Source organism: Phyllobates terribilis, unplaced genomic scaffold, assembly GCF_046119375.1.
Source record: "Phyllobates terribilis strain yellow unplaced genomic scaffold, ASM4611937v1 Scaffold_11__3_contigs__length_659146591, whole genome shotgun sequence".
NCBI lineage: Eukaryota > Metazoa > Chordata > Amphibia > Anura > Dendrobatidae > Phyllobates > Phyllobates terribilis.
In genome coordinates this window covers 278,973,761-278,996,826 of record NW_027362771.1, presented here as the reverse complement: position 1 = coordinate 278,996,826, position 23,066 = coordinate 278,973,761, and the positions used below count along the sequence as shown (strand labels likewise).

General features: G+C 44.6%; 1 protein-coding gene across 1 annotated transcript in view; it reads left to right on the top strand.

Moving 5' to 3' along the window:
• The first annotated feature begins 276 nt into the window (after positions 1-276).
• SUV39H2 (SUV39H2 histone lysine methyltransferase) overlaps positions 277-23,066 on the top strand; it is a 46,478-nt gene continuing 23,688 nt past the window's right edge. Inside the window, exon 1 of the mRNA XM_073652354.1 lies at positions 277-419. Coding sequence (XP_073508455.1) covers positions 401-419 — 19 coding nt within the window. The 5' untranslated portion in view covers positions 277-400. The remainder of the gene's footprint in view (positions 420-23,066) is intronic.

Below are 23,066 nucleotides of genomic sequence, written 5' to 3'. Positions count from 1 at the left end.
ACGGTTCTTTTTAGTGGACCCACTCACTATGCCTAGAAAAAAGACACAATGTGAACACAGCGCTAGATATAGAAATGTTTTTTTTCTGTTGTATTTATTAACTGCGCTCTGGGGGCGTTTTCAGAGATGGCCCTGCACTGAGGGGCCTTACAAAGGGTCATGCGCGGCGCTGAGGTGAGAGGCCGCTGCACTTTCCGCACATTACAGCCTCCTCTGTTCTGTGACAACAGGAAACCATATTGGCGGCAAAACACTTCGTTCAAGTTAACCGCTCCGGCCAGAGAGCCCGCCCCTTGGTGACGTATGAGGCGTGAAGTACGAGGGGATTGGCTGGAGTGGGCGAGCTGCGTGAAGAGGCCGTGACGTCGCGGCAGGGCGATGTGATTGGCGGCGGAACAAGATGGCGGCTGCGCGTGGAGGTGAGTGGCGACGCGTGGCCTCGATTGCTGTGATGACTTAGACGCGCGGGATACAAATTGAAAAACATGAGCAGCTGCCTGGGCGTCATTGTCCGGCTGTAGGCGCTGCTCTGCCGGGGTCGCAGCTGTGCCCACCCCATATGCAGAGGTGTTTAGTAGCTGTTCTGCCGCCCGGCGGTACATGGGAGCTGGCGGTTATGGCTGTGGCCGCAGTGTAGGGTGGCGGAGTTGAGTTATCAGGGCACGGCTCGGCTTCTGTGGTGCCCGGAACTGGCCGAGCATGAGGGAAGGGGAGCAGCTGACGGCCTGGCTGGACTCGGGTGCAGCCTGTCACTACCCCAGTGACACTATGGGCAGTGCTGCCTCTGCTGGTATCCGGGCTCAGTCAGCAGCTATACGAAGTCCCCTTCTCTATAAACTGTGACCCCATTCCTGCTGCCTTGTTTAATTTCCCCCTTTTATTTTTTGTCCTTCCCATTTTCAAGAAAGATTACTTTGCTCTTGGCCACAAAGCTGTAGCTAGATTTATTTTTGCACAGTTTGGCTATGTTCACACGCCATGGTTTTTTTTCTTTTTTTGCTAACTTTTCTGACAGGAAAACAGCTGTTAAGGCTGAGTTCACACAACGCTGCATATTTTTTCCACTTCTCCCTGACAGGAAAAACGCATGTGGATTGTACATGTGTTTTTCCCGCCAGGTAGAAGCGTTTGTCAAGCGTTCTTCACATGCATTTCTGCATACGGGTTGACAAGCGCTTTCCAGGTGATTTTAGCATCACTTGGAAAGTGCTTGACAACTTGTTCACACTATATAAATCCATGCAACCGCCATGGATTTATAGTAATGTGACCAAGTTAGTTAAAAAAAAAAATGGTAAAAAATAAAGATTATACTTACCTTCCGATGTCCTCCCGATGTTTTCTCTGCTGCATTTGGTGTCTTGGGCGGCTCGCGGTGGTGTGAAGGACCTGCGGTGATGTCATTGAGTCATGTGACGGGTCATATGACTCAATAACGTCATGGCAGGTCCTTCACAACACCGCGACCCATAGAGCAGACCAGACGGTGCGGAGAAAACACCGGGAGGACATCGGAAGGTAAGGATAATCTTTATTTTTTTATTTTAATTTCTTTTTTTTTTACTTTTTTCTATGGTACATGGGTCTGGATGAGAGTCTCCTCTCCTCCAGACCTGGGTACCATCCGCACATTGAACCATGTGATATCCGCATGTACAGATGTAGTGATGCAGATGTCACGCGGTCCAATGCAAGTCAATGGCAGCGATTACGCTGCGTGTCCGCAAAATTAATGGACATGCTGCATAGCACATGGGGACTATGGGGCACGTATTACCAAGCGTTTTTTAAGTGTTTTCGCTGCGGAAATTCCAGGGCAAAACGTTTGAAAAACGCATAGTGGGCACGCAGCCTTAATGCAGGTTTTGCTGCGTCTTTTTTCACCACCTATTACTTCCTATGGGTGAAAAAATCCTGCAAAAAAGCTGGAAGTGACATGCTCTATATCCCAAAAACACAACCAAGGTGCAAAATGTGCAGCAAAAAAAGTGTGAACAGAGAATTCTGGTTTCTGATACACTTTGCTGGTACTGCAAAACGCAGCTGAAAATTTGCAGAAAAATCTGCAGCAAAACACGTGTGTGAACATAGCCTTATACTTCTGATTGTCGGCTCACGTTGGTATTGTGTTTTCTAAGGCATTTCCTGTAGTGTAACAATGACCTGCTGACTGTCCTGCAGGCGGATCTACTGGGGTGATGGTGAATTTAGAGGAGTCTGTTCGTCACTACTTCTAGAAAAAAACTAAACGATTTGTCTTGCCATATTCTGAGACCTCTATATACTATGTGGAGCTGTAGTTTTCATTGTAACCACAGATTTTTGTCGGCAATGGCCTAACTCCTGCACGGTGATGTTCACACAAGCAGATATTTTTTTGAACGATGTGATTATTAGGCTGTGTGCCCACTATACTTTTTTTTTTTTTAAGCGTTTCCGCAGTGGCAATTCCGCTGCAGAAACGCTTAAACCGCTTGGTAGAAGGTCTGCCATGTTCCCCAATGATAATCCGCACTTGCCGCGGAAATTTCCGCTGCGGATTATCATTGCGGGAAAAAACGCAGCACTACCAATTATTTTGCGTAAACGCTGCATTTTCGCCGCCATTGACTTGCATTGGAACGCATGGATTATGCATCACTACATATGCACATGCGGATATCATGCAGTTCATTGTGCGGATGGTACCCAGGTTTGGAGAAGAGACTCTCCTCCGGACCCTGGTACCATAGAACCTGTAAAGAAAAGAATAAAATAAAAAAAATATACATTATACTTGCCTTCTGATGGCCCCCAGTCTCCATAACGAACGCATGTACAATCCGCAGGTGTTTTTTCTGCCAGGGAGATGCAGAAAAAATCAGGGGCATTTTTGCATCGTGGGCACATCGCCTTAGACTATGTTCCCACATGTTGGGGTTTTTTTTTACATCAGAAATCTGCAGCAAAACTGATCTCTGGCAGGAATTCGGCTGCGTCAAAGCATGTATTGCTGCGTTTTTTTTTTTTTCACTCTCCTGTCTCTATTTATGCATGTACATAAAGTTCTGAGAAAAAAAGAACCTCATTCTATTTTGCCATCAAAAACGCTGACAAAACTTTACCTGTGTTTTTTTTCACCACCCATTCCTTCCTATGGGTGAAAAAATGCTGAAAGTGACATGCTCTATTTTCCGAAAACCCAAACAAGGCACAAAATACTCGGCAAAAAAAAAAAGACATGTGTGAACAGAGAATTCTGGTTTCTCATAGACTTTGCTGGTACTGCAAAACCAGGCTGAAAATTTGCAGCAAAATGTGCTGAAAAACCCAACGTGTGTGAACATAGCCTAAGTCGTAACTTACAATGTCAGGCAAGTGTTTATACAGGACGAGAATCGTGGATGAATAGTGATCGCTCCTTCGTAACATTGTGTTCACAAATACCTGTTTAGGACTTGAATTTCCTCTTCTCCTTTTTGACAGTCAACAAATCACAGAACGAGCGAACAATCTCCATTTATGTTACACAATTTTCAAAGGTTGAATTAGGCTATGTGCACACGATGCATTTTTTTCCATGCGGAATTGGCCCCAAAAAAACACATTATAATCCTTATCCCAGCGCTTTCTATGAGTATTTTGAAGTGCTGTGCACATGATCAGGAATTTTCCTGACAGGATTTCATGTCTGTTTACATCTGCAGCATGTCAATTATTTGTGCGTTTTTCCTATTGAATGCATTGGCAAAAAATACACGGAATTTCCGCAGCGATTTTGCTGCCAAGAGGTGCAGAAATTTCTGCACAAAATGCTGATGGTGCTCACATACCCTAGATGTGGTTTGCTCGCCTGCACAATGAATGAGCGTTTTTGGGCACATCGTTGAGTCACTCAACCCAGTCACATTACACAATTGTGGTGACTAAGTCATTAGCTTTAAAAGCTGATAGATTAGCTGCCGTTGTAAATAGCCCTTTAAGCCTATGTTCACACGTTGCATAAATTTTTCTGTAAATTTTTGCAGGCTTGTGGTGCAGAATCCAGACCACAAATCCATAATGTGTGAACTTGGCCTAAGACTATGTTCATATGTGGTGTTGTTGCAGCAGTTTTGTTTTCTATAGTAAATTTTCTCATTTGGCAGTAAAAACCTTTTGTTCAAAATGCTTTTTTTTTTTTTTTTATGACTGAGTACATGTTTTATTCAGCAAAATAAGGATGCTGTGTTTTTTTGCAGCAGTTTTGCACTTGTTGCTTTCTCTGGGTGAAAGTATTGACATGCTGCATATTTCAAAATTGCTGACACTGCAAAATATGCTGCTTGTGAACTTAGCCTTAGGGTTTGTGCACGCATTTATACACTGCTCAAAAAAATAAAGGAAATATTCAAATAACACATCCTAGATCTGAATGAATGAAATATTATCATAGAATACTTTTGTTCTGTACAAAGTTGAATGTGCTGACAACAAAATCACACAAAAATCATCAATGGAAATCAAATTTATTAACCAATAGAGGCCTGGATTTGGAGTTGCCCCCAAAATTATAGTGGAAAAACACACTACAGGCTGATCCAACTTTGATGTAATGTCCTTAAAACAAGTCAAAATGAGGCTCAGTATTGTGTGTGGCCTCCACGCGCCTGTATGACCTCCCTACAACGCCTGGGCATGTTCCTGATGAGGTTGCGTATGGTCTCCTGTGGTATGTTGGGATGTTGTTTCTGACAGTGTTAAGAGATGCAGCTGTAGTACTGAAACATATACTTGGCAGCGTACTTACATCAGAGAAGTGTTGGGGTATGTGCACACGATGCAGAAAATTTCTGCATCATTTCTGCATCTCCCTGGCAGAAAAAACGCATGCGGATTGTACATGCGTTTTTCCTGCAGAATACATGCGGATTCACATGTGTTTCAGCATGCGGATTGACAAGCGCTTTCCAGGCGATTTTAGCATCACTTGGAAAGTGCTTGACAACTAGGTCACACTATATAAATCCATGCAAACGACATGGATTTATATAGTGTGACCGTATAAGAATGTTTAAAAATAAAAAAATAAAGCTATACTTACCCTCTGATGGCCTTGGGTGTGCTGCCGCTTTCCTTCCTGGCTGCCGGGATATCGTGAGACACTGCGCTGAGAGGGCCTGCGGTCACATGACTGTGACATCACCGAAGGTCCTTCAGTCTTGCACGCGAGCAGAGGGAAGGAGACCGGGGCCGTCAGAAGGTGAATGTATGTTTATTTTTTATTTTATTCTTGTTTTACAGCTTTTTTAATGGTACCTGGGTCCGGAGGAGAGTCTCCTCTCCTCTACACCCGGGTACCATCCGCACATTAGAATGCGCCAATAACGCAAGTACAAATGCAGTCTTGCGGAATTGGCGCGTTCTAATACAAGTCAATGGCGGCGAAAACGCCGCGCTTGCGCAAAATTAATTGACATTCTGCGGATTTTTGAGCGCAGCTTTTACGCTGCGGAAAAATCTGCATCATGGGCACAGCACATGCGGATTTCAATTGGGGAACATTGCTGCCCTTCTACCATGCGTTTTTAATGCTTTTCCGTGGCGTTTACGCAGCTGCAAAAACGCAGCGGAAACGCATTAAAAACGCATCGTGTGAACTCAGCCTTATACGATCAGTCTCATTGTTATTGAATTACTAGATGTATTTAAAGAGGACCTTTCATACCAAACTGGCCATAGAAATGAATAGTTGCTGCAGAGCTGAATAAAAAGTATATTTTTTTTAATTTCTCATCTCCATTGTGGACATATTGGCTTGTAAAGTTTAGGTTGTAATTCAGTAGCCCAATGGTATTTTACTAGAGATTGGTGAACGTCAAGCAGTGGAAAAGTGAACACCCCCAGAGACAAATCATAACCAGGAGGGATTATGCAAGGGAGAATAAAACATGCTCCCAGGTGGTCATAAGAACATGGTTTCTCCTGTAAGATATAATAATTGTCACCTTCTATTTCTTGGCAGTCAGTGTGGGGGGAGGGTGGATTCATCAGATCTGACAGTTATGAAAGTAGAGCTACAGGGGTGTGTGTAATCAGATCTGCTGCATTATCCCCCCCCCCCCCCCCTACACACACTGTCATGAGCTGAAAGCTGAAGGAGGTAATCTCACACAGCTCTGTGTTTATACGCACGCTGCTAGGTTCAGATAGAGGCGAGACAGGTTACATGAATTCTTTGGAATCCTGGGGGAACAGTTACTCAGTGCGACCATAGACCATGTGCTGCAGCTTCTCTCTGGCACGCGGGTATTGACCCTCAGGCACACACGTAGGTTGTTTCACTTGCTGACCAGACACACTTGAGAAGAGTCCTCATAAACGGTAGAACAGTAGCATTTAATAAGAAGCCACATAGCCAGTGCAAGTTAAGTCTTATGAGCTACAGGCTCCAGTGACAAACAATACAGTTTACTTAGCAGCACAGCAATTCACAGTCTTCCCAGTAGTACAGGACAGCACACTTCTAATGCCAAGGCACATTAATGAACACAGCATTCTTTACAGCACAGTGAGATGGAGGGGGGTTGCTGAGGGAGATAATCCATGTGACACCATTTCTTTCAGTCCTCATCTTTATGCCTGACAATACTCTGCACTCCTAGTGTGTTTAGCTTCACTCCTGACTTGAGTCCTTTTCACTTGCAGGGGCGCTTCTGTGAGATACAGAACACACAACACCTTTCTCTTCTGCTCCAGCCAGACGGTAAACAACTTCCCCACAACCCCCCCTGCTGCTCTGATAAAACACTCACCTTCTCCTGTGACTGTGTCAACCACTCAGGTTGCTGGATGCTTTTAAAGCACCAGCACTACTTCTGCATGTCACATCTGCTTTATACTGCACAGTAGCTGCAGAGATGAGGGCTGAGAGCAGAGCTGTCAATCATTACATCTCACAGGGGAAGGTGTGTTCTCCTTGTTCCCTTCCATGAGTCCTCTTGCTTATGATTGGTCAACGGCATGCAGTGGAAAAAGTACAGTCCCAGAAAATCTGCAGTAACGCCCGCCCCCCCCACACTTAATTTATGATAAACTTATAATCTGAACTTTGCAAGCTAATATTTCTGCACTAGAATAGCAATTTAAAGGGGTTGTCCAAAACCAAAGGTGAATTTCATATTAAATATTTTATTTAATTTAATAAGCCAACCACTTTTCTATTATACTTCAATTAAAAATTCCCCACTGTTCTGTTTACTCAGACTTCCTGATTTTTTTCTTTCCCTAATGTTAGGTTTGAGTATCCCAGCATGCAGTAGAGATTCTCAAATGGGACATCATTTGGGGTCTGATGCTGCTGTCACCACCCTGAAATGAAGTGTCATCAGTGACATTCGTTTCAGGGGCTGGGCTAGGCACTGCACTATTGTGCATGCATCGGTTGTCAATTCTGACCCATGCTCAGTATCTTGGCCCTCCTCTCTGTCCTATGTTCCTTTTAATGTGCACTGACGTTGTTCTCCCTTACCAGGTCTAAACACGAGTCGTCATTGCGCATTGAAAAGGAGAGCACGCGCCAAGCAGGGAGAACAGAGTCCAGCCCCTACTACAGACGTCACTTATGATGTCCCGTTTCATGGCGGTGATGTCCATTTCAGGGGCTGGGCTGCATCTACAGGCAATAACACCTGTGGTGGTGCAACCTCTAGTGGTCAGAATCTATTGTTTGGTCACATGACAGGGCTCAGAAGGAAGCATCACTATTTGAACATTGCAGCGCAAATTTGTCTGGGTTAGATTGTAGATGCCATGTCACGTTTGCAGAGTCCCTGAGATGTCAAAAATACAGAACCCCACCCCCCACCTACAAGTTACCCCGTATTGGAAACTACTCCCTTGGAGGAATCAATATATGGGTCTAGTGACTATTTTTTTTTACCCAAAAATGCTTTGCAAAAGCTTATACAATCAAGATGCAAAAATAAAAAAGAGAAAAAAAAATTCCCATTTAAATGTTGCTTGGCCAATCTTTTTTTTTTTTTTTTTTTTTTTTTTTTAATTTTCACAAAGGTGAAGCAGGAAAAACTGAATGTCACAATTTATGAAGTCATTTCTTTTACTTACAAGTTTTAGTAATGAGGGTGTCTGGTTGACGCCTCTTTATCTTTAAACAAAGGGCTTTGTGTCAGCGACACCCAATCCCTTAAACACTAATCCCATTAACCCCTTCGCAACCTTGGGTTTTGTCGTTTTTGCTTTTTCATTTTTTGCTCCCCTTGTTCCCAGAGCCATAGCGTTTTTATTTTTTGGTCAATATGGCCATGTGAGGGCTTATTTTTTGCGGGACGAGTTGTACTTTTCAACGCCATTACTAGTTTTACCATATTGTGTACGGGAAAAAAATTCCAAGTGCGGTAAAATTGCAAAAAAAGTGCAATACTACAGTTGTTGTTTTTTTTTTTTTTTTTTTTTTTTTTTTACTTTTCGCATGCTTCAATAGTCTCCATAGGAGACTAGAAGCAGCAACTGTCCGATCGGCTTTGCTACATACAGGGGACCAGCAGATCCCCTGCATGCAGCAGAAATGGTCCTGTGCTATGAGCACCGACCACTAGGTGGCGCTCATAGCGACCAGATCATGACAACCACAGGCGTCTGCTGCAGACCCTGGGTTGTCATGCCCACCCATCGGTGACCTGTGATCACGTGATGGGGTCGCCGATGGGCGGGGCTTATGACGCGCTACCCGGAAACGCGTGTTAAATGCCGCTGTCGGAGATTGACAGCGGCATTTAACATGTTAACAGCCGCGGGTGGATCGCAATTCCACCCGCGGCTGTTGCGGGAACATGTCAGCTGTAAGAATCAGCCGACATGTGCTCGGTTCAGTGAAGGCTCAGCGCAGCAGCCCTCACTGAACGGGGGGTACCAAAATGTGCGTACTAAGACGTCATGGGTTGTAAAGGGGTTAAACTAATTCCCATTCATGTCATTTCTGGGGCAGCTGAGAGCTGCTATTTTTAGCCTAGGAAGGTGCCATAAGGTCAGCATGTTCCCTGACTATTAACAGCTCACAGCTTTTTGATTGATTAGCCTCTACGTCCCCACGATCAGCAACTAGCATCGCTTTGGACGCAGTATTTATTCGTACTCCCATGACAGCCCCACGAGAGAGGATCCGCCCATCATGGACAGGAAACCTACAGGTTAAAAAGGGCGACACCTCTCTCCCGCCTCAGTTTAGGTTTCCTGTCCATGATGGGAGACCTATTAGGTTCCTGCAGGAGGAATATTGGAGCGGTCTCTTGTCCAGAGGGATAGACAGGGTACCTGGAGCGGTGAGGTTCCTCCCCTGGTCGGTCCTCCTCTTCCTGGAGACCCCACGGCAGGGCTCATTGGAGCACATCCGTGTGCGTTGTGGTCAGCGTGACATCCCCTCGCTGGAGCTGGATGGCCCGCTGTGTGTGTGTGCCGCATGCGGGAAAGACTCCTACCCCCAAACCACCCCAACCCCCCGCTTCCTACAAGAGATCGGGGCCGCGCCGGCGGGGAACGTGTCAGGCACGGCCATGTTGCGGCGGACCTATGATGTATTTCAGGTGCGCCGACCTCCACCGGAAGTGGGTACAGTTCGCGCGCGCCCAGGAAGTATGGGCCGCATGCGATCAGTGGGGACGCCGGAGCCCGAACAGTATGGGCGTCCCGCAAGTACTGCCACATGCAGTATTCTGCCCAACCCGGGGAGGGGGAAAAAGAGGCCCTCCCCTGTAAAAAAAAAAAAAAAAAAAAAGCCACACAGGTACCTGCATGGCCAGTATAAAATCGGCCTGGCTGCATGCAGAGGTGCTTCCCCGCCCTTTGGTTTCTCTTAAACAATGGGAGATACACAGGAGCTTTCACCTCAGCAAGAACTGCTGCAGAAGCAGCCCTCTGGGGAGCCCTCACAACAGGCGGTACAACGTCATTCCCAAACCGGGTCCAGCCGTTCAACTAAGAAGTTCACCGCTAAGAGCAAGAAGGAAGGTCCTGTCGTTTGGTGTGATCCTCTGCCGGTTAAGAAGCATTCCTCTGCTTCTACGGTACCGCATATGCCAGGGGGTAAGTGAAATCTTTGTGAAAGTTCTACTAATTGCTCCCTTTTTTCTTCTCTGTCTTTGAAATCTTTTAGAGCAAGAAATGTTCGTTTAAATCAAAGCATAAAGAATGTGCCCTATGCAGCAGCCCGCTCCCTGATGCATATATTAAAAAAACTGTGAAAGCCTTGTATTGACAAGGTGATGGTGGAAGAAACCCCGGGGTTTTCTTTGGGCCTAAAAACTTTAATTAAAGAAGTAGGCAAGGCTTTGCGACAGAATTCTGAGGGCAGGCATTCCCCTCGGGACCCTCGACCAGCCTCAGATTCCGGCATCTCGGACATCTCTTCCTCTTCCCTATCCTCCTCTGATAGCGAATCTGAGAGACAATGTTTTCCTTTAAATGAGGTAGATGCCTTGTTGAAAGCTGTCCGTTCTACTATGGGCATTGTGGACGCTAGACCAGAGAAGTCCCTAGAGGATGTTATGTTTGGAGGTTTAGGTCAAAGAGAAAGAAAAGATCCTTTCCCATGAATACGAAGGTTAAGGATCTTATTGAAAGAGAGTGGCAGAAGCTGGACAGAAAGGGCAGCATCCCTCCCTCTTTCAAAAGGAGATATCCGTTTGAGGATTCCACATGCTCCTCCTGGTCAAAGGCACCAAGGCTTGATGTGGCCATTGATAAAGCTTCAAAAAAGGCTTCCCTCCCCTTCGACGACATGGGAGCTTTAAGAGACCCCCTGGACAGACGAGCAGATACCTTTTTAAAGGGTACCTGGGAGACCACTACAGGAGCCCTGAAACCAGCAGTGGCTGCCACCTGCACATCCAGGGCCCTAATGGTCTGGCTGGAACAGCTGGACAACCAATTGAAAGAAGGTGTCCCCAGGAAGGAGATCATTTCTTCTCTCCCCCTAGTCCAGGGTGCAGCGGCCTTTTTTGCTGATGCATCTGCGGACTCAGACTAGCAGCAAAATCATCAGCTCTTTCAAATGCTGCTCGGCAAGCCCTTTGGCTAAAATGCTGGCCTGGAGATGTACAAACAAAATCTAGACTCTACAATTTCTTGTGAGGGTGAATATCTTTTCGGCCAAACCATGGATGATTTGTTGGAAAAAGCAGGAGATCCTAAGAAGGGCTTTCCGTCTGTACCTCTACCCTCCTTTAGAAAATGCTTTCGGAAAAAGAAGTTGGTCCGTAGACGATTCTTTAGGGAACAGGAGAAATTCTAGGTAAGAGGTCGCAAAGGTAGAGGCCTACTCTTTGGTTCTTCTTCCAGAGATGAGCGGAAGCCAGGGGAGCCACAATCCACCCAGGTGGGAGGGAAATTCTCATTGTTTTTTCCAGCATGGGAAAGTATTTCACATAGCAGTTGGATTTGGGGCCTAATTAGAGTTGGTCTTTAAATTTCAATTTCAAGCCCTTCCTTACAAGAGATTCGTAATTGTTCCCTCTAGTTCCTCCCCAGAGCGGCAGACTGCCCTCATATCAGAAATACAAGACCTAACAAAGAAAAACGTCCTGATTGAGGTTCCGAAAACAGAAGAGGGAGACGGATTCTACTCCTCGCTCTTCTTGGTTCCCAAGCCGGATGGGTGTTTCAGGACTGTCATAAATTTAAAATCCCTAAATAAATAAGTTTCTTAGAATAGACACTTTCAAAATGGAATTGTTAAAAACAATAATAAAATTGCTTTTCCCCCACTGTTTTATGGTTGTCCTGGATCTTAAAGACGCTTACTACCATGTCCCCATTCATAGGGATTATCAAAAGTATTTAAGATTAGCCATCGAAATTAAAAGGGTGGTAAAACACTATCAGTATACTGCCCTTCCCTTTGGGTTGGCTATAGCCCCAAGTGTTTTTACTAAACTGGTGGTGGAAGTGATGGTCCACATAAGAGAAAAAGATTTTTTAATAATCCCGTACCTCAATTTCATGATAGTGGGGAATTCCTTTACACAATGCGAAGCCCACCTTCAGGTAACAATTTCTATCCTACAAGACCTAGATTGGTTTCTAAATTTAGAAAAATCTAGGTTTATTCCACAAAAAGCCCAACAGTTCCTGGGGGTCATTTTAGATTCAGATAGGCAGTTATGTCATTTATCAGATGACAATTATGAAAATTCAGGGGCTAGTGAAACATTGTATGGATAGACCCTCCATGACACTGCACAAAGCCATGTCTTTATTGGGGACCCTGACCTCAAGTTTTTCAGCAGTACGCTGGTCCCAATTTCATTCAAGGGCTCTTCAATGGGATGTGTTGTATAATTACTCAATCCTAGATGGACATCTAGACCGGGAGTTTACCTTGGGCACTCTCTCCTTACAATCCCTTCGCTGGTGGTTAGTTTATACTAATCTTTCTAGGGGAGTCCCTTGGGAAAATAAACCTATGGCAGTTTTAACTACAGATGCGAGTGCTACAGGTTGGGGAGCTCATTTTGAAAACAGCTTAATTCAGGGAACCTGGTCAGAAAATGAAGTACGGTTTTCCTCGAATGTTAAGGAACTTTTGGCGGTTGATTATGCGCTCAGTGGGTTCCTTGTATATTTACAGGGCCTGGATGTCTGTATACTCTCGGACAATCAAGTCTCAGTAGCGTATATAAATCGTCAAGGGGGGGGGCCCGTTCAAGAGACTTTAATGAGAGTAGCAGACAGACTTCTTCAAAAAGCAGAAGATCATTTTCTCTCCCTTTCTGCAGTTCATCTAAGAGGAAAAGAAAACATCAGGGCAGATTTTCTCAGCTGCAATTCCCTAAAAGGAGAATGGTTCTTGAACCCTCGAATATTCTCCAAGATCATGGCAATGTGGGGTCTTCCAGCAGTGGACTTGTTCGCGACGAAGTCCAATTGGAAGCTGACAACATTTTGTTCTCTAAACCCCAGAGAAAAGCCTCTGGCGGTGGACGCCTTCATGATTCCCTGGGAGTTCCCTTTGGCGTACTCCTTCCCTCCTATGGTCCTGCTTCCGTCAGTCCTAAGAAAGATAAGAACAGATGAAGCCAGAGTGATCCTCATATGCCCCTTTTGGCCCAAGAGGCCATGGTTCTCTTGTCTCCACAGGATGCCAATATCAGACCCCTGGATCCTTCCGGAAATCCCGGACTTTCTTACTCTGGGTCCGGTTTCCCATCCTCCAGCCCCAAATCTCCATTTAACGGCATGGAATTTGAGAGGGCACTGTTAACCAGCAGAGGGTTTTCCTCAAATTTGGTAAACACTCTCTTAAGTAGCAGAAAGCTAGTTACTACCCACATCTATGCTATAACTTGGAGAAAATTCCTATCCTTTGCAGAATTCAAACTGGAGGATGGGATTCCTATTGGGAAGATACTAGAGTTCCTACAACGGGGGTTAGAACGAGGTCTAACCACTAGTACCTTAAAGGTACAGGTTTTGGCTTTAGGAGCCTTATTTGCATTTGATATAGCAGCAAATTATTGGGTAGCACGGTTTATAAAGGCCTCTTTCAGATGTAGACCTATCATTAAAACCAAACCCTCTCCCTGGGATCTAAACCTGGTCTTAAATGCCTTGACTAACACCCCCCCCCCCCCCCCCTTCGAGCCCCTAGATTCAGCCACCCATAAAATTATTTTTCGTAAAACAGCCCTGTTAGTGGTCCTGACTTCGGCTAGAAGAGTAAGTGACATACAGGCTTTTTCTATATCCCCACCATTTACCCAAATTATGGATGATAGAATTGTGTTAAAGCCTGATCTGGCTTTTCTCCCAAAAGTAGTCTCACGGTTTCATAGAACTCAAGAGGTAAATCTTCCAACGTTTTGTCCCCCCCCCCCCCCCTAAGAATCAGAAAGAGGATAAACTACATACATTAGATGTTAGAAGGTGCGTGCTTAAATATCTGGAGGTTTCACACCGTTTTAGGAAAGATAGTTCCCTATTTATATGCCATCAGGGGGCTAGAAGGGGTTGTAAAGCTTCAAAATCCACAATTGCGAGGTGGATTAGAGAGGTCATCTCCCTCGCCTACTCCTCGGGGGATAGGGAAGTACCGGAAGGGTTGAGAGCACACTCCACCAGAGCAATAGCAACTTCCTTGGCCGAGAAGACGGGGGGGGTTTCCATCGAAGACATATGTAAGGCTGCCACCTGGTCTTCTCCCTCCACCTTCTATAGGCATTATAGATTGGACTTGGGTGACTCTTCTGATCTCACCTTTGGGAGAAGGGTGCTTCTAGCGATGGTCCCTCCCTAAACTCCTTTCGTCTCTGTAATTCTCTCGTGGTACTGCCATGGGAGTACGAATAAAGCCTTAGTTACTTACCGGGAATGGGATTTTTTGGAGCCCATGACAGCACTCCCTACACTGTTGTTTTTTTTTTGCACCTTCGGGGGAAGTTACTTAAAGTAATTGCTTAAAATGAATTTGTTTTATTAACCTTGGCGGTCCTCTCATGCTCTGTTAACTAAACTGAGGCGGGAGAGAGGTGCCGCCCTTTTTAACCTGTAGGTTTCCTGTCCATGATGGGTGGATACTCTCTCGTGGTGCTGTCATGGGCTCTGAAAAATCCCGTTACCGGTAAGTAACTAAGGCTTTTCATTGCGTCCAAAACGCTGTGTTCTAATGCCGCACTTGTTTCATCAGTACATGCAGATCCACCGCATATAATAACATTTCAATCGGTCAAAATCTACAGTGGAGACTAGCGTCTCCACTACAGAAATTGACATGCTGCGAGTGAGTTTGGGTATGTGCCTATGATCAGGAAATGCTGCTGGTTTGACTTCGTATTTATGCAGTGTCGAACCCGCAGCACCGAGATGTTACAGAATGGTGGATGTTATTTCTAAGAATCCCATGTCCATTATGCGTGCATCTGAGGCTGCGGATCACCCGCGGACACTGACATGTGGTGCGTCTTTCAGGACCGCAGCATGACCAATTCACTTGCGGAATCGCTAGTCTCCGTAACAGAAATTTGACCACAAGAATGTATTGAATGCGGTAAATTCGCATAGTTCAGTGAACACATGTGGATTTACTTGCCCTGTAAGTTCTTGCCGGCCAGCTTTTCAGACCTTGGCCGGCGGGTGTCAGGAGGGGGGAGGGGGGGGGGGGGGGAGGACACAAGAACCGGAGGAGGTCCCGGATGTGCCCTATTTAAGGTGGAGGGTTGTCCTGGTCAAACGCTGCCTATACTCATGCTTGTGGTATAGCAGCTATGCAGACCAGGACAGCCAGGAGCAGCAGCAGCTGACCCCTCCGTCTCAACAACGCCAGCGGAAGAAGCAGTCGGACGCCTCTCACACGGACAGCCGCTCCAGCAACCGTAGCGGCAGCAGGAGAAGTAAGGTGTCGGACGCTTCAGGGCCATCCAGAAGGGATTCATCTTATGTCCCGCCACCGCCTCCAAATCCGGTACCCTTTTGTGACTTCAGGGGTGAGTGATCTTCGTGAATGTCACTTAAATGGTAATGGAAAGTTATGTGCTTCATTCCTTAGGAACCTAAGAAGAGTAGCGCCAAACAGAAGCACAGGGTTTGCGCCTTATGCCAAATTCCATAGATTGGCAGAAACAGCTTTGTGCTAGCTGTATTAACCAAACCATAGCGGAGAGCACCCCGGATTTTGCTTCTAATTTGATGTCCGTAATCCGTACAGAGGTTCAGGATTCCCTGAAAGGCTTGGTTAAGGGGAAAAAGAGATCCCATAAGGCAGGGGTCGACAAAGTTGTTCAGAATCTAGGAGCCAGCCAAAAAATTTAGGAGCCAGAATTTTTTTTAAGCAAACTTGGTTTTTAATTTAACAAAAAAAACATTACAAACGTTATAAACAACATTTTACTTTTAAAGATAATAAATATTATATTTTGATATTTTAGATTTTAGGCAACATTCTAGTGTTTTTCACTTTGCTTTTTGTGGCCATGAACATGCCTTGTGATTTTAGAGCTGAAGTACCAGTGGTCCACAGCCTTGGCAGGATCAAACGCCTTCACAGATGGCCCATTCATGGTGATCATAAACAAGTCACTTAAACTTTCTTCTTGCATCCTTGATCTGAATTTATTTTTGACCATGTTCATCAAACTAAATCCTCTTTCACAACATGAGTAGAGACAGGGAGCACCGCCACAATCGACAACAGGTTTCCCAGAACTGGAAATCTCTCGGTGTTGGAGAGTGCCAAATCCAGAAGCTCACACAGTTTCTTTCCTTTTCCAAGGACCTTAAACTCATACCACTCATTGAGGAGTGAGTGAATGCATTGGTCATCACTTTCAGGTGGAGATAGCTGTTTACGAAAATGATGAGCCAATGCAGTAATCTCAACCACACCGTAGTCTTGCAATGTTGTTCCTGCTGGCCAGGCAAAGGTGTCAAACACTGCGGTGGATCTTTCAATATTTATATCACTTAGAAATCGCACTGTCAAGTATTTAACTGCATGATTAATTAAATTAGCTTTTTCCTGCTGAATTGATGCAGCTACAGTGTTGCTCAGTCCATGTAGCTGTACATTTTGAAACAGTCCTTGAAGAGATGTTCCTGAGACAAATCTGGCCTCATGTTGTTTTGGTGCATCTCTAAGTGAATTGATTGTTGAAATTGTGCTTTTCACATGCAACTCAATTGTGCTTAAAAAAAGCTCTTCCCTTTGAAATATAATTGACAAGTTTTTAAGAATTTCCAGATAGTCCAGTAGAAAATGGAGCATGTGAACAAATTTAAAATCTGTGAGCTTTCTCAGTAAACCATGGGCAGCTGCAGAGGCACTGTCTTTTTCCGCAGCCACACTTTCTAGGTGGATTGTCACGCATTTCCAGTCTTTGACAAGTGCAGACAGAGCACCGACTTTGCTTGCTACCCATCTGACATTATGCAAGTATTGGAATTTCAGAATTGTAAGCTGCAGGTTTTCTGCTACTTGCTTCAGCTGTCGCATTCTCTTAGGTGAGTATTGATAAAATTGGTAGAGTTTCTTTAAAATAGAGTCAAAATCATCAATTAATTTAGCTTGTTTTACTGAACTTAATACACTTAAGTTCAATCGGTGTGCAACACAGTGAATGCCAATTAAATGACTGATGTTTTGGCGTATTTTCTGCACCAAGCCATTTTCGGTCCCAATCATGCTGGCAGCACCATCTGTACCAATGGCAATCAAGTGACTTGAAGAAAGCCAGCCTACAAGACCAAGTGTTCTAAGTTCTTCTGTGAGCGCTTCTAAATATCCATCTGCAGTAGCCATTTCAAGAGGAGAAACAGAAAGAAATACTTCTTTGACACTGTTGTCCTTGATGTACCTGACATACAGAATCAGTTGTTAAACCCCTGCTTTGTCAGTTGAGCCATCTAGCATCAAGCTGACATATTTTGCCTCTTTGAGCTCACTGATTAGGTTTTTCCTGATTATTTCTGCAATATGGGAAATTAATTCTTTGCATCTTTTATCGTTTGCATATTCCTGTCGCACAGCACTCCCTAATTTCTCCGTCAACTCTAGCAACCCTTCAAAATCTGTGAAAGGTCTGTTGTTTTTGGCAATATAATAGGCCACATTAAATAGAATGGTCATATGTTTAAAAATGTCTTCATCCATTTTCCTTATACAAGCAGCCAATGGAGTAGCTTCTGGAGCCAACGCTGCATGTTTAGCCTCCACACAATTTAGATGCTGGAGAGACTTTGCGTGCTTTTTGAAGGTTTCAAGTTTAAAGGGTCCTGAAAATCCTTTTACGATCCTAGATGCTTGGTCAGCAATGCCAGGGAAGGAAGCACAAATCTCGCATATAGCTATACCAGTTGTATGGTCAAATTTAAGCCATGCTAGTTCTTTACACCACTCTTGCCTAAATCTCCTGGGTCCAGCAGTTTGACAACGGCTTGTTGATGGGGACTCCTCTGCTGGTGGGTCAACTCTTGTTTCTTCAGTTACCTGTTGCCCGGCACTTTCTACCTGTTGCACTGCGCTTTCAAGAGAGGTCTTTGTAAAGAACTGTGTCATTTTCAGTTGCTTTTCATTTTCTGGTATTCTCTCTGTTGCTCTACACATGATCTCTTTACCCTTCTTTGTCCGAGTGGACGAGGCAGTACTCCAGCTTCGTTCTCCCGGCGGCACCCGACTTTGTTCTTCCAGCAGCACTCCGCAGTCCGCCATATAGTACCCATATAATAATGGGATACACTGTGAATATACTGCCATATAATTACAGCATATACTGTGTATATACTGCTATACCCTACTTACAAAAAGATTTAGCAATGTAGGAAACTCCATTCAGTGGTGGTCCAGCAGGATAGGGTCTCTCAGCACTTCTAGAGAAGATTAAAAATCTATCTGCCTTATTATCCATATATTTTATTTTCTAACCATAAGAAGTTTCAAATCCTTTTTTGTAGGAACAACACTTTTCTAAATCAATGAAACCACATGCTCACCTTAAATGTTTTTTGGAGGGAAAAGTAAAGATAAATTGTTGTTCCGTTTTTTTCTTGACATTTTTTTTTAAATTTTTACGAATGCTTTAAAAATTGCTTTTTAAAAAAAAAATAAATGTCATTACATTTATAAATTTTTTATATTCTCAGTTTTTTTCTCAGAAAAATCAAAAACTATTTTTTTTAAAAAAATGCCTGTTCCGTTTTTTTGTTGACAAACTGTACATATAGACCCCCTCACACACGGCGTCTCCCCGGGGAGCACGGCCTTTGTATGTACTTACACAGGTAGCGGGAGATGAGAACGGGCCCCCGGCCACAGCGATCCTTCCCCCGTAACCCAACTCCCCCTGTCCAGTCCCGGAGCATAAGGGGGGCGGAGCAAAGTGGAGAAGGCGGCCTGAGCGATACTGTCCCTGCTTCCTCCGATTGGATGACTCCGTGCAGGAGGTGGGATTGGATTGAGAGTATTTTTTTTTCTTCTCAACTCCTCAAGCACCAGGCAACATTTTCTAGGCGCCAGACAACATTTTCTAGGCGCCACTGGCGACCAGGCGCCTGGGTTTGTCGAGCCCTGCCATAAGGATATCTCCTCCGACTGTGCTTCATCCTCCCAGTCAGAGGATCTATGCCTCAGTGATTCAGCATCCTCTTCTTCATCAGACAGTGGTATGCCCTGTTTCCCTATTGAGGGTACTGACAAGTTGGTCAGAGCGGTCAGATCTACCATGGGGTTGAGGGAGGAAAAAACAGCCAGGTCCCTGGAAGACATTATGTTCGCAGGCCTGGAGGAAAAAAAGAGATGATCCTTTCCAATGAACCCCTGCAGGTTAGCTCTCCAAAGTTCTGCCATACCACTCTTTGTAGAGTACATCAATGACAGTGATTTTGACTTGCAATTTACGTCCTGTTTTGCATTCTGACACAACATCATTTCTGGATCTTACATTATCGGGTTTTCCAGGGAAAGTTATATCTACCTCTACCCACATTAAGCCAATGACTGGCAATACCATTTTGCATGCCAATAGTAGTCATCCGTCCCACACTATTGGGTCTGTTCCAGTGGGGGAGTTTAACAGAATCAAGCGCAACTGCAGCAATAGTGATAATTTGAGAGAAGAAATTGGGAGATCTAGACTATCCAAAAGAGGTTAGAGGTTATTCTTCCCAGTTGTTGGCGCCGAGGGGATTGTAGAGAATAAAGTCAGATCAAAATTAGTTGAGAAAAAAGAACTTCCAGTCCCAGGATTTTCTAAACTGATGTTATCGGTGTCTTACAGTCCACAGTTTAAATCCATACAGAATATTATACACAAGTTTATCTCAATCTTGCATGAAGATTCAGTATTGGCTTCCATTCTGGAATCTGGGTGTTCAGTAGTAGCGAAAAAAGCTGCTACTATTGGCAATATTATCTCAAGTTTTTTTTTTTTTTTTTTGATAACCAAGTATCCCTATCCATCAAGGGATTCTACAAGTGTGGAGGTAAAAACTGCTGCACATGTTAGTGCATTACCGAGAAAAAATTTCTTTAATCATAGGAAAGCTGCAAGATTTATCATCAGGCAGTTCATAAACTGCAACACACAAAATGTGGTTTATGCTATTGTGTGTACTACCTGAAACAAAATGTATATGGGTTCCACTGTACGTAAGGTAAAGGTCCGCCTATTGGAACACATTACAGATATTGTTAGTTTCAATTCAGATACTCGCAGCGTTTCACATGCGTCTAAACACTTTTTCATCATAAACAGACATCCCATTTACAAATAATCGGCTTGGAATTGGTCAAAAAAACTAACAGAGGAGGAGATTATGTCAGATTGTTGCGGACAAGAGAGGCATTTTGGATTTTTAATTTAGAGACTTGTGCCCCTAACAGGTTAAATATAAGAAAATAAATTATGTATCATTACAACTAACCAAGTTATCCATGTTGTTACATTTGTTGGTTCCTGGCAAAATCTTTTTAACCCCTTAAGCCCCGTAGCATTTTCCGTTTTTGCATTTTCGTTTTTGCTCCCCTTGTTGCCAGAGCCATAGCGTTTTTATTTTTTGGTCAATATGGCCATGTGAGGGCTTATATTTTGCGGGACGAGTTGTACTTTTCAATGCCATTACTAGTTTTACCATATCGTGTACGGGAAAACGGGGAAAAAAATCCAAGTGCGGTAAAATTGCAAAAATAGTGCAATACCACAGTTGTTTGTTTTATTTTTATTTTTTACTACGTTCACTGAATGCTAAAACTGACCTGCCCCTCTTATTCTACAGGTCATTACGAGTTCATAGACACCAAACATGTATAGGTTCTTTTATATTTAAGTGGTGAAAAAAAATTCCAAAATTTGGTTAAAAAAAAAAATAGCGCCATTTTCCGAGACCTGTAGCGTCTCCATTTCTCGTGATCTGGGGCTGGGTGAGGACTTATTTTTTGCGCGCCGGGCTGACGTTTTTATTGATAACATTTTGGGGTAGATCCGATGTTTTGATTGCCCGTTATTGCATTTTATTGCAATTTCGCGGCGACCAAAAAACGTAATTCTGGCGTTTAGAATTTTTTTCTCACTACGCCGTTTACCCATCGGATTAATTATTTTTTTATATTGATAGAGCGGGCGATTTGGAACGCGGCGATACCAAATATGTCTATGTAGGGTTTTTTTTTTTTTTTTACATATTTTATTTTTTATGGGGCGAAAGGGGGGTGATTTAAACTTTTATATTTTTTTTTTTTACTTTTTGCATGCTTCAATAGTCTCCATAGGAGACTATTGAAGCAGCAACTGTCCGATCGGCTCTGCTACATACAGGGGACAAGCAGGTCCCCTGCATGCAGCAGAAATGGTCCTGTGCTATGAGCGCCGACCACTAGGTGGCGCTCATAGCGACCAGATCATGACAACCACAGGCGTCTGCTTCAGACCCTGGGTTGTCATGCCCACCCATCGGTGACCCGCGATCACGTGATGGGGTCGCCGATGGGCGGGGCTTATGACACGCTACCCGGAAGCGCGCGTTAAATGCCGCTGTCGGAGATTGACAGCGGCATTTAACATGTTAACAGCCGCGGGTGGATCGCGATTCCACCCGGGGCTGTTGCGGGCCCATGTCAGCTGTAAGAATCAGCTGACATGTGCTCGGTTCAGTGCGGGCTCAGCGCAGCAGCCCTCACTGAACGGGGGGTACGCAAATGTTACTTACTAATACGGCAAGGGTTGTTAAGGGGTTAAACATGATTTTTTTTTTTCTACTAATAAAGCTTCTATTTCCTCTAATCCCCTCCACAACAGCACCAACAGGAGGTTGCCTCCCCATCCTAATTAGGGACAGGAAACACAACAGGTTAAATAGCCCTCCCCTTTCCTCTATCCTCAGTGTTTCCTTCTTGGGGGCTGTGGCCGCCGAGCAGTTTCCCTAGTTCATGTACCATTAGACGGGCAGCCGTGGAACGATCACCCCGTGTCTTCCTCCATGCTGCTGCTCCTGCTTCTGGCGGGACTGCACCATCCTCCAGCGCTTTAGCAATGCTGGATGGTGAGAAGAGACTGCTGGGGGCCTTCAGTAGCTCCCAAGCCAGTTACAAATATCGTCGCCACTACTCCCCCCCTCTCCAATCTTCTTGCATACCCTTCTCCGGAGCCTCTGATGCGTGCTGGACCATTCAATGGCTGGAAAATTTAAAAAAGATAACAAATTGGCTGGAACTGAAGTCAGGAGGGGAAGGTGGCTCATCCTATTGGATGAGAAAGGCGCCGGATCTCTGTTTCCTGTACAAAAGGACCCTAATGGAAGACACCATAAGGTAGGACTGAGGTTCTAACGATGGATGGTTCTACCCCTAAAGCTGCATCTGCGGAGCCCAGCACAATCCCTCGCTCAGTGAGTATGCCTGGTAAGGGTAGGTCCCTCTTGGTTCAGGATCCGTCCTTATATCTTCCCCTTGTTTGTTTTAGGGTGGCAAGGATCCTGCACCAAAATCAAAAGAAAAACCTGCAAGTCGCAAGTGTACCATTTGTAGTAAGAAGCTCCTATCTGCCCACAAAAATGGCTTTGTCAGCCGTATACGGAGAAAATTATCCGTGAGTAGCAAGCCTCCTTAATGGATGAAGTCAGAGGAACGGTGCGCCAGGAGATCCAGTTGTCCTTGGCCACCTTCTCAATCTTTTTCTGGGAGTTCCTCAGTATCCAAAAAGAGGAAGATACCTCAGACTCGGAGGCAGAAAATTCTGCCCCAGAGGAATGGTTGGAGGAAGGCGAAGTCACTACAGGCTATAATGCTGAGCAGGATGATAGACAATTTTTCTTCTCTGATGACATAGAGTTTCTGACAGCGAGTAAAAGTTCCTCTAAGGGAGTAGAAGAGGAAAAAACGTCCAAGACGAGATGTTTGGGGGATTAAGATCTAGGAAGAAGATGGTGTTCCCCATTCATGACAATGTCCAGAATTTAATTCTGGATGAATGGGAATTTCCAGAAAGGAAGCTGAACGTCCCATCTGACTTAAAGGATCGCTTCCCCTTAAATGAGAACATCTCTAAATGCTGGACAGAAATACCTAAAGTTGACATTCAGGTGGCCAGAGTAGCAAAAAAGACTACCCTACC